The sequence below is a fragment of the Pseudophryne corroboree genome, chromosome 6 (assembly GCF_028390025.1).
Source record: "Pseudophryne corroboree isolate aPseCor3 chromosome 6, aPseCor3.hap2, whole genome shotgun sequence".
Taxonomy (NCBI): Eukaryota; Metazoa; Chordata; class Amphibia; order Anura; family Myobatrachidae; genus Pseudophryne; species Pseudophryne corroboree.
The window spans coordinates 68,690,503-68,702,959 of NC_086449.1; the positions used below are offsets into that span (position 1 = coordinate 68,690,503).

A 12,457-nucleotide genomic window follows, 5' to 3' on the forward strand; every position below is an offset into this window, starting at 1 on the left:
ACATGTACCAAACACCCACCGACATTACAGTGGCTATAAGGGATAGACCACAGTACATTCTGTCATGGAAACACATAAGGGGTTTACCAGCTCATGATATAGTGCTTTTATTTTTAACTTATATTGCGCCAAACAACTGTGCCCCCCCCCCTCGTTTTCCACTCTGATCTATACAGCAGTCTTTTGGAAGGACCAGCGTCTCTGTGAGGAGAAAATGGCGGTGGTTAGAGCTGTGAGGGCTAAGCCACACCCCCTTAATGGCACGCTTCAGTCTTGCTTGTTTTTATATTTTTATACTGGCGGGGGTCTGTATTTAGTGCCCAGGCACTGTATACACTGATGCCAGTTGCCACTGAGGTTTTTATGCAGCCCAGGGCGCCACCCTTGCGCCCTGCAGTGCCGTTTTGTATGTGGGAGCATGGCCGCTGCGCGGTACCTCAAAAGCCGTCTGAAATCTTCTGCCGTCACTGAAGTCTTCTGATCTTCTTCTACTCACCTGGCTTCTGACTTCTGGCTCTGCAAGGGGGGTGACGGCGCGGCTCCGGGAACGAGCATCTAGGCGTACCTAGCGATCAGACCCTTTGGAGCTAATGGTGTCCAGTAGCCCAAGAAGCAGCGCCTTAAAACTCACAGAAGTAGGACTGCTTCTCTCCCCTCAGTCCCACGATGCAAGGAGCTTGTTGCTAGCAGTGCTCCCTGAAAATAATAAACCTAACATAAGTCTTTTTCTGAGAAACTCTGGAGAGCCTCTCAGTGTGCATCTAATCTCACTGGGCACAGAATCTAACTGGAGTCTGGAGGAGGGGCATAGAGGGAGGAGCCAGTTCACACCCCTTTCAAAGTCTTAAAGTGCCCATGTCTCCTGCGGATCCCGTCTATACCCCATGTTTCTTGAAGCATCCCCAGCATCCTCTAGGACGTATGAGAAAATAAAATAAGAAAGCCTGGGCTGCTAGTGAAACAGCAGCCCTCTGACCATGGTCCGGCTCCTGCCACACCAAACAAAAAACTGATTTGCCTGAGCCAGGGGGCGGGACATATGGACGGGCCCGTTGCATCCTGGGAGGCCGGAAAGCTTTGATTGTTTGGTGCCAATCCGCTGTCGCTCCATCATATCGCCTTGTTATCCTGTGGATAACCTGTGGACCCTGCCGGAGCAAGATATGCTTGAAATTTAATGTATATTGGCCTAATGTCTGGATATGGTACTGCAGTGATTATTTTTAGACTGTATTAATGGGTGGGGGGGATTGTTTGTTTGTTATAGTCTTGTTTTGTGTTTAGGTTTCTAATACAAATAAAAATGACTCAAATAAGAAAACAAGTCTGATTTGCGTGTATTACTACTTCCCTTTAATACGCAGCATTAATACACTAATAATTGACAGCTTTGAATAATTGTTTAGGAAATACATAGTTGAGTCAAATTATTATGACTACCAGCTTACAGCCAGAGTAACCGCCGGTGCAACACGGACAGCAGCTAGACGAACTATCATTTTAGACACACGTCTGGTAGCCCCCAGGTTCATTTTGACGGTGAGCTGCTCCACTGTAGCGTGGCGGTAGGCCCTCCTCATGCACCTTCATTGTCAACGTTCACCTCTTATCGATAGCACGTGGTGTTCCGCAGTTTTCACGTAGGTTATTCTCAGTGGTGCCATTTGTCCAGTCACAATACACCTTCACCACGCGAACAGTTCACAAACTGCGCTGATTCAGAAATACTATCTTTGGCCCGGAAGCCGATAATCATCCCTTTTTGAGACTCAGATAAATTGCCCCTTTTACCCATGATAGCAACGAGTAATGTGTGTGCTGACAGCCTATCGCACACCTTATATACCCAACAAGCCAGCACACAACGCGTGACGTACTTCATGGGCTACGCGTTGTCGACGTCAAATGTAGGAGGTGGTCATATTAATGCGACTCGCCCGTGTATAACTTATAGGGTGAAACAAGGAAGCATATAAAAGGTTACTAAAAAAACACACAAAAAAAACACTCAGTAATCATAGTTCTGCCAGCCATAGAGAGGAGCTGCTGGAACTCTCTATTGGACAGAAAGCATTTCCTCTACTACCAGCACCTGCATGAGCTTCTATAAAACACTTTCTTTAAAGCATATTGTAACTTTGCCCCTTGGCAAAAATAATAAAAGTATTTGCACCCCTTGTATTGGAACATGGTTTGTCCAGGATAACTGCTTTCTCATGCTGTTGTATTATGACAGTTGGCCTGATTCTGAGTTTGGAGCAACTCACAATCAGGCCAACTGTCATGATATAAGTTTTTACTTATGAAACACGTGCCACATTCAAAGCCTCGGAGTGACTCCGCATGTGAGTAATAAGCGCTCTCTTCTTGGTGAAAAACTTGCTGCATTCAGAACATGTTAATCGTTTATCTCCTGTGTGACTCTTCTGATGTCTAAGTAGATTTTCTCTAAGGGTATAACACTTGCTGCACTCAGCACATTTAAATGGCTTCTCTCCTGTATGACTCCTCTGATGTCTAACAAGATTTGAGCTCTCCGAAAACCACCTGCTGCATTCAGAACATTTAAATGGTTTCTCTCTTGTGTGACTCCTCTGATGACTAATAAGTTGTTGCTTTCTGATAAAACTTTTGCTACATTCAGAGCATTTAAATGGTTTCTCTCCTGTGTGAATCATCTGATGTCTATCACGCTGGTACTTCTGGGAAAAACACTTGCTGCATTCAGAGCACGTAAATAATTTTTCTCCTGTGTGAGTTCTTTGATGTACAGCAAGTTGTTGCTTCTCGGAAAAACACTTGCTACAGTCAAAGCATTTAAATGGTTTCTCTCCTGTGTGACTTCTTTGATGGGTAATAAGATGCGAGATCTGGGAAAAACACTTGCTACATTCAGAGCATGTAAATGGTTTTACTCCAGTGTGAGTCCTCTGATGTATATCAAGTTGTCGCTTTCTGGTATAACACTTGCTGCATTCAGAGCATTTAAATGGTTTCTCTCCTGTGTGACTCATCTGATGTACAACAAGTTCTTGCTTTCTGTTAAAACACTTGCTGCATTCAGGGCATTTAAATGGGTTCTCTCCTGTGTGAATCATCTGATGTCTAATAAGACATAACTTCCGGGTAAAACATTTGCTACATTCAGAACAAGTAAATAGTTTCTCTCCTGTGTGAATCCTCTGATGTAAGAGAAGCTGTGATTTAAATGCAAAGCGTATGTCACACTCCGAGCACGGATGTCGTTTCTCTCTGGTGCGACTCATTTCTTCGATGAGTAACAACTTAGTTAGAGACGGTGATTTCTCCTATACTCCAAGTAGAAATTGCTTTTGTGAACCGTCCGAAAGGTTAGTTGGCTTGATCAAAGGATAATGTCCCTTACCGAATTTACCTGCAAAAAAAAAAAAAAAAAAAAATAGGATGTTAACATTTAAGTGTCTGAAGATTACAGATGCAAACCTAATGGTAGAAGTCTTACATTTTATAAGGAAAGAGGGGTATATTTGTATATGTAAAGATATGACGCAGAGGGTAAAACTGTATTTGTTATGTTTCAATCTCTGTAGTGATTAATGTACTTTTTAGCCCTCAGTTCCCATGTCTCCTGGTTTGTGTCACTATTTTCCCATGTACGTGTTCATTCGTTGGCATATATATTCTGAACAATAATCTTACTCAGGTAAATACAGGTGGGCTGTGACCTATACATAGTGCTGTCATGTTATGTTATTTTAGAGAATGCCATTCAGTGTATGAGGTTACAAATTATCATGGATAATCCTGTTTAACCCATCTATTATCCTGATATGATCATACAGGAAGTAAACACGAGTGACAGGTAATCTCTCTATGATGATGTACCTCCACAGGGGACAATTAGGACTTAAATCAATTTCCCTATCATTGTTCCTTCTGTTTACTTTCCTCTGTAAAACCCTGGTCTTTGACAGACAACTCAGAGCCTGACCCAGCATGTGGTCTGCAGGAGGTCAGCTGGAGGGAGGAGGGAGATACCTGAAATGGGATCCCACCAATCAGGAGCCTGTGTATCCTCCCCAGGTGAGTGCGGCATGATGGGCAGAGGTTGCGCGGGTCAGCTCCTATTGTTAGTCACAGGACTCTGGCCAAGGGGTGATTCTCTGCCAGGGTACCTTGTGGAACGCATCACCAGTGCTGTGTGGACTTAAACAAATATTCTCCTGTGGACTAATCTACCATCACTGCTGTGTGGACCTGTTTATCTCTAACTTCTGTGTGGAATTGCTGTGGACCTAAACTCTCTACTGTGAATTATATACTCCTGTGTGCGGTGAGAAATAAACCATCATCTTGGTTTCATCGGCTCTGTGAGTGATTAGAAAAACCCTGTATCCTCACAATATACCATAGCTAATAAAACACAGCAGGCGGGATGCACTAAGCATCACATCTTTGATGTGGTACACTCCACTACAAACAGCGTACATACCGTTCGGGTATGTACTTACAAATGCAATGTACATCACAAAGGACAACCCGCCCGATAAGACTGTCCTTTGTTATATGGGGACTTCTGGGTTTCGGTCCCAGTAGTATCTCTACACATGCAGAGAGTGATGTGGAGGCTGCAGGGGGTGCTGGGAGGTGATCAAATTATCCTACATCTAATCAAGGGGGCAATTGCTTACAATTGAAATTACAATGGCAAGCATAGAAATGGTGGAAATTGCCAGAATTTGAAACACAACACCCAAAATGAGCATCCCAAGATATAAAAAGTATTGAACTTGTAAAAAGGTCTTTAACATGTGCATAGAAGACCAGGTCACTGCTACACATGGCTGTTTAGCTGGGGTCCCAAGCACTCATAACATGGGTAGAAGGAGGAGTCCAGATGGCCATAGAATAGGTAGCTAAGCAGACACATAGGGGTATATGCAATTGCGGTCGAATTCCGAAAATTTAAAAAAACTGGACTTTTTCGCCAAAATTTTTTTGACAATGCAATACAGTACTTTTCGTCAAAAAAAACGGGCTTTTAAAATTCGACTTTTTGAAGTTCGACATTTGACAAATTCGACATTTCTGCAATGGTACAAATGAGGCTTTTCGACAAAAGTATATTGAATTTAAGAATGTAAATTCGACAACAGTGCTTTTCATCAGTAAATTCGTCATTTTCAATACGCCTCACTTTGCTGGCGGAATGTAATAAAAATTTTAAAAAACATGTTTTTTTTTTTTTTTTTCATTGCTAATAGCATATCTAATTATATTAGAAGGCATTAGGTACTTGGTCTGCCTCTTTAGGAGGCACAAGTATTATTTATATATTTTTAAAAATATATATATATTTTTTTATGGAATGGGTTAAAAACCAAAAAAAAAAAAAATGCGTGCGGTCCCCCCTCCTAATCATAACCAGCCTCGGGCTCTTCGAGCCGGTCCTGGTTGCCAAAATACGGGGAAAAAAATGACAGGGGATCCCCCGTATTTTAACAACCAGCACCGGGTTCTGCGCCTAGTCCTGGTGCAAAAAATACGGGGGACAAAAAGAGTAGGGGTCCCCCGTATTTTTTGTACCAGCACCGGGCTCCACTGTCTGGACAGATAATGCCACAGCCGGGGGACACTTTTATACCGCTCCCTGCGGCCGTGGCATTAAGTACCCAACTAGTCACCCCTGGCTGGGGTACCCTGGAGGAGTGGGGACCCCTTCAATCAAGGGGTCCCCACCAGCCACCCAAGGGCCAGGGGTGAAGCCCGAGGCTGCCCCCCCCCCCCCCATCCAAGGGCTGCGGATGGGGGGCTGATAGCCATGTGTAAAAATGAAAAAAATATTGTTTTTTGCAGAAGAACTACAAGTCCCAGCAAGCCTCCCCCGCAAGCTGGTACTTGGAGAACCACAAGTACCAGCATGCGGGGGGAAATGGGCCCACTGGTACCTGTAGTTCTTCTGCAAAAAAAAAAAAACCAAATAAAAACAGGACACACACACCTTGAAAGTAAAACTTTATTACACACATGCCGACACATACATACTTACCTATGTTGACACGCCGACTCTGCCCACGTCTCCGTCTCTCGACGTCTGGGGTACCTGAAAATAAAATGATATACTCACCTGATTCAGTGTCCGGTTCTTTTATTGTAATCCTCGTACTTGGCAAAAAAAACAAAAAAAAAATAAAAACGTATAGCCGATCCAGACGGACTGAAAGGGGTCCCATGTCTCCAAGTACCAGCTTGCGGGGAAGGCTTGCTGGGACTTGTAGTTCTTTTGCAAAAAAAACAATAATCTTTCGTTTTTACACATGGCTATCAGCCCCCCATCCGCAGCCCTTGGATGGGGGGGGGGGGGGACGACGACACAGCCTCGGGCTTCACCCCTGGCCCTTGGGTGGCTGAGGGGGGACTCCTTGATTGAAGGGGTCCCCACTCCTCCAGAGTACCCTGGCCAGGGGTGACTAGTTGGGTATTTAATGCCACGGCCGCAGGGAGCGGTATAAAAGTGTCCCCCGGCTGTGGCATTATCTGTCCAGCCAGTGGTGCCCGGTGCTGGTACAAAAAATACGGGGGACCTCTACTCTTTTTGTCCCCCGTATTTTTTGGACCAGGCGCAGAACCCGGTGCTGGTTGTTAAAATACGGGGGATCCCTTGTCATTTCCCCCCCCCCGTATTTTGGCAACCAGGACCGGCTCGAAGAGCCCGAGGCTGGTTATGATTAGGAGGGGGGACCCCACGCAATTTTTTGGGGGTTTTTTTTTTTACAGGTTTTTTTTTTAATTTTTAAAAATCTAATTCAAATCCGTCAATTGGTCTGTTTTTCGACAGCGGGACAGTCGAATCCGTTTTTTATTGAATATGTCGAATTCCAGCACCCGCCGGCCGGAATTCGACAGTCGAATTGTGTCGAATTAAAAAACGGGCGAAAAAGTGCAGCAATTCACCCGGAATTGCATATACCCCATAGCCTGCCAAATACACTGCTCAAAAAAATAAAGGGAACACTTAAACAACACAATGTAACTTCAAGTCAATCACACTTCTGTGAAATCAAACTGTCCACTTAGGAAGCAACACTGATTGACAATCAATTTCACATGCTGTTGTGCAAATGGAATAGACAACAGGTGGAAATTATAGGCAATTAGCAAGACACCCCCAATAAAGGAGTTGTTCTACAGGTGGTGACCGCAGACCACTTCTCAGCTCCTATGCTTTCTGGCTAATGTTTTGGTCACTTTTGAAAGCTGGCGGTGCTTTCACTCTAGTGGTACCATGAGACGGAGTCTACAACCCACACAAGTGGCTCAGGTAGTGCAGCTCATTCAGGATGGCACATCAATGCGAGCTGTGGCAAGAAGGTTTGCTGTGTCTGTCAGCGTAGTGTCCAGAGCATGGAGGCGCTACCAGGAGACAGGCCAGTACATCAGGAGACGTGGAGGAGGCCGTAGGAGGGCAACAACCTAGCAGCAGGACCGCTACCTCTGCCTTTGTGCAAGGAGGAACAGGAGGAGCACTGCCAGAGCCCTGCAAAATGACCTCCAGCAAGCCACAAATGTGCATGTGTCTACTCAAACGATCAGAAACAGACTCCATGAGGGTGATATGAGGGCCCGACGTCCACAGGTGGGGGTTGTGCTTACAGCCCAACACCGTGCAGGACGTTTGGCATTTGCCAGAGAACACCAAGATTGACAAATTTGCCACTGGCGCCCTGTGCTATTCGCAGATGAAAGCAGGTTCTCACTGAGCACATGTGACAGACATGACAGAGTCGGGAGACGCCAAGGAGAACGTTCTGCTGCCTGCAACGTGGTGTGGGGTGGCATTTCTTTGGGGGGGGCCGCACAGCCCTCCATGTGCTCGCCAGAGGTAGCCTGACTGCCATTAGATACTGAGATGAGATCCTCAGACCCCTTGTGAGACCATATGCTGGTGCAGTTTGCCCTGGGTTCCTACTAATGCAAGACAATGCTAGACCTCATGTCTCGCTCCATCCACCAATGCTACGTTGCACCACAGACTGTCCAGGAGTTGGCGGATGCTTTAGTCCAGGTCTGGGAGGAGATCCCTCAGGAGACCATCCGCCACCTCATCAGGAGCATGCCCAGGCGTTGTAGGGAGGTCATACAGCCACGTGGAGGCCACACACACTACTGAGCCTCATTTTGACTTGTTTTAAGGACATTACAAAGTTGGATCAGCCTGTAGTGTGTTTTTCTACTTTAATTTTGAGAAATCCAGACCTCCATGGGTTAATAAATTTGATTTCCATTGATAATTTTTGTGTAATTATGTTGTCAGCACATTCAACTATGTGAAGAACAAAGTATTTAATAAGATTATTTCATTAATTCAGATCTAGGATGTGTTATTTTAGTGTTCCCTTTATTTTTTGAGCAGTGGAGTAGTGAAACCCTTACTACCATTTTGATGCTGGCCATCCACATTTATGAGAATACAAAATACAGAAAAAAAATCCATTCTACGAATGGTCGCAGTCCAATCAATGGAGATTTGCAAGGCTTGAACAACATGCAGGGCATTAACTGTACTGCTGAAAGGCCGGCATGATGACCATCTGATTAAAAATTAAAAATGGAATGTACATGCAAATCATCAGGAGATTCTCAAAGACTTTAGTCATAAAGGAGAACAGGATAAAGATAAGGTGGTTACATATAAATAAACCCCTGGCTAGAGGTCTGAAACTCCAAAATGAAGGCCAATTTTCACTGAAAGAGGACAGAAAGGGCTATAAATTGATACTTTTTGGTTCACAGTCGAAGCTCTTCATCCAAGCCAACATTTAAAAAAGAAAGAAAGGGAGGTGCAGAACACCGACTTGTGGTTCTAGAGACTCATCTGTGTTCACACTAGAAAATGTATGTCTTCCAGAGCCTTCTTAGCCTTTTGGGCTCTTACCATAGTCTGAATGGCTTAACTCAAAAAAACCATTAAGACTCTTGGCTTCAAGTGCCATACTATCAAAGCCAAGTGTCTCAAACAATGGTAAAGAAAACACCCTGGAAAAGTATAATCTTAGATGAAGATGGACACTCTCCCCCCCCTCCCTCCCCTGTAGCAAAGCATGAAGAACCACCTATCATGTCCACCTGAGTAAATCTTATGTCACGTGGACAACCTGTGCCCTCACTGAAGTGCTCCAGTACTACTCCACTTCCTCTGGATAAACAAACTGGCAACTGGGGAAGTTGACCTCCCAGATATAAGGCATAGCTGTGGCACTTTTGGAAAGAATCCAAACTAGCCCGAGCATCAAGAACCTTTGGAAAAATCTGCAACAGAAAGCGGTCACCAATTTTCCAAGATTCATTGAAATGGACTCTGTTAATGTCTCATCGTACACTTAATCTAAATATTTGACACCTCTTTTATATAACAATTATGCCACTCTTTTTTGGGGGGAGGGGGAGGGGGGGGGGGATTGCTTTGCTTTTACTCTTTGTCCTGGTCATCACAAACCAGCTCAGTGAGGTTTAGGTCTGGAGATAGTACTGGCAATTCCCCGATTACAAGCCTACCACTGCCTTATTTGCCTTGAAGGTGTGCATGGAGGTATATTTTGGGTCATTATCTTGCTGTAATATGCACTGATAACCAACTAAGGGCCTAATTCAGACCTGATTGCAGCACCAAATTTGTTAGCTAAAGAGCAAAACCATGTGCACCACAGGGGGGAGAGGGTGGAAGATATAACATGTGCAGAGAGATAGATTTGGGTGTGTTATATTGTTTCTGAGCAGGGTAAATACTGCCTGCTTTATTTTAGCTAACAAATTTTCTGCTGCGATCAGATCTAAATTAGGCCCTAAGTGTAGACCACAGAGCACTGCATTGTGCTGCAAAGAACTGCAAAAATACTTATGGTTCAAGGGACCAATCACTCTGCAACTTGCCATCTAGGGGTCCATATCATAATAGATTTTTCAGTTTCTACTAAAAGACGTTTAGTTGTATCCTTGCAATTAGGGACGGTGCTTCATTTGATCCGGTCTCTATAAAACATTGATATCCATAAAGAGCATAAGGTCATGACTTTATGTGGCCCTCTGGATTTTACCAAAATATACTTAATGAACTCCATTTATTTGGTTCCTATTGAGTTTTTGATTTCCTACTTTCTCCAATAACTGAGAAACTTTCTGGAGTATAATTTCCAATTTACCTGTATTTAAGCATTTTTCCTATTAAACACTGGCCTACATTAAGTAAAATTAATTACACCCCACTCATGTAAGAGCATGTATCCTGGCCTGGACTGGTCACACAGTGACCATTAAATTGAATATTCTCCCCATTCTGATTTACTTATTTCAGATGTTACCAGTGCACGTTTGCCTTCCTGCGGCACCTGGTTATCTCTTGCAGATAAGCAATTGAGAGACCATGTCTTAGGACATCTGTACATCAGCGTCCCATTTTTAGTGTGGGCCTAGGAGCCCACTCTCACCCTATTACCCTTATTCTGACAATGTGGCAGAGAAGTTATGCTATTTATCCCAGTTGATCCTACCCCACTCCCCTCTAGCATAATTCAGATTACCCCCATGGAATCACCCCAACCATATTCTTTTCTTTGTCTACAATTGGGTTCTGCTTCTTAAAAGACCTGGGCTTGTTCCCTACCTTTAATTTTAAGAGTAATTTTACCTCCCGACATGTTTTTCATCAATACATGCAGATATTATTTTCACTCTGGCTTTTGCAATGTTCTTCCACATCCTCTCACTCCTTTAAAATACTGTTGAGCTGGTCTCGCTTCCAGGAGACTCCTATTCTCTCCATATATCTATATCCTCACCTCTTTGTCAATGTGTTAATGAATGGAACTGAGTGTTAAGGTGTGTACACACGGCGAGATCCTTGCTATGTCCGATTTTGACTATGCGATTTCCCTTGAACTCCCCCAAAATCTGTACCATCTGTGCTTGAGATTTTGGCTATGTACGATTTTGACCAAGTGCCAATTTTGACTATACTTTTTACTAGATAGTCAAGATTGGCTTGCCTGCACAGTCTATCTAGCCTTACGATACCAACCCTCACGGGAGCGCGCATCGGGATCGAATCTGTACCGCAAGCGGTCTAATGCTGGCCATACACTTGTGCAATGCCCCGCGGCGCGACATTGCGGGGCATCGTACCGGCAGTTCAGGTGCGATCAAATCACACCTGAACTGCCAAAGTGGTTATCATGCGATATATCGCATGGTAATCACATGATGGGAACATAACCTGGCAGGTGCCCATCGCAGTGCGATATATCTCATGTGGGTTTAGAACCACATGTGATCGCACTGCGATTTGATAAATATTATGTGCAGCACATAATATCTTGAGACGTGATATTCGACCGGTGTGCCCACGCATCGCGTCGAAAGGTACCTTAAATGTGCATACAATCCTTCGATTTCTCTCACAGATGTGGTCAAAAATCGACGGATAGTACCGATAATCTCACAAGTGTATGGGCACCATAACACCTTGAGATATGCATTAACTTTTAAGATTTTGACTATATAGTCAAAATCTCACAGATTTCTCTCACTGTGTGTACACACCATTAGATCTCAGTAAGCCCCTGGAGGCAGATAATTGGTTGGATATTTAGTCTGAGGTCTTTAAATTATGGGTGTGGTTCATAGGGTCGACCGTGTCTAGGCCGACCACTACTGGTTGACAGTGACCAAGTCGAAACCCAAAATAGGTTGACAAGCATTATGTCAACACGAGTTTCCCCCCCAAAAAAATTGGTGTTTTCTTCGTAGCGTGACTAGGAACCCAAATTAGTGCACCGTGTCCCCTCGCATGGCGAGCGAAGCAAGGTGCATCACTCCGCTACGCTCGGCACAAGTTACCATTCCCAATCATAGCCCACGTGGGTCATAAAGTATGAAAAATTCAAATTAAAAAAAAAATTGTCAAAAAACTCATGTCGACGTAAGTGTGGTCGACCTAGAGACCGGATACCCTAAAATTATCCATCTGAGCCAAATGTTTATAAATTAATATTCCGTTGGTGCTTAATACATACTAATCTCTATAGAATAGTGCCCTCCACTTTCCTGCTTTGTTGGCAAGTTGCCGTCAGTGCTGCTACTTGCTTAACTGCCTCCTTATGAAAATCTTCCTGCCCCCCCTCTAATGTCTGCACCGCTGCAGAGAATATGGCAGAGGTTCCCAAACAGTACAGGATTTCGGTATATCCATGGCTCAGCACAGATGGTTAAATCAAATTGACTGAGGCGCTAATTAAGTCACCTGTGGTCAAGCATGGATACATTAAAAACCAAGACCGTTGGGGTGCCTTGAGGACCGCGTTTGGGAATCTCTGTAATATGGTATGTTTTGGACATTGAACATATAACCAGAATGTGGATAGATTCCTCCAGCTTCTTTTCTAATGTGGGAGGCCCATAGTCTCAACATAATGGTGTCCCTGTT

The 12,457-nt window shown here is 44.2% G+C and overlaps 1 protein-coding gene across 1 annotated transcript in view; it reads right to left on the reverse strand.

Annotated features, from left to right (window-relative positions):
* Nucleotides 1-1,330: 1,330 nt before the first annotated feature.
* LOC134936168 (gastrula zinc finger protein XlCGF17.1-like) overlaps nucleotides 1,331-12,457 on the reverse strand; it is a 65,223-nt gene continuing 54,096 nt past the window's right edge. Inside the window, exon 2 of the mRNA XM_063931098.1 lies at nucleotides 1,331-3,394. Coding sequence (XP_063787168.1) covers nucleotides 2,301-3,266 — 966 coding nt within the window. The 5' untranslated portion in view covers nucleotides 3,267-3,394 and the 3' untranslated portion in view covers nucleotides 1,331-2,300. The remainder of the gene's footprint in view (nucleotides 3,395-12,457) is intronic.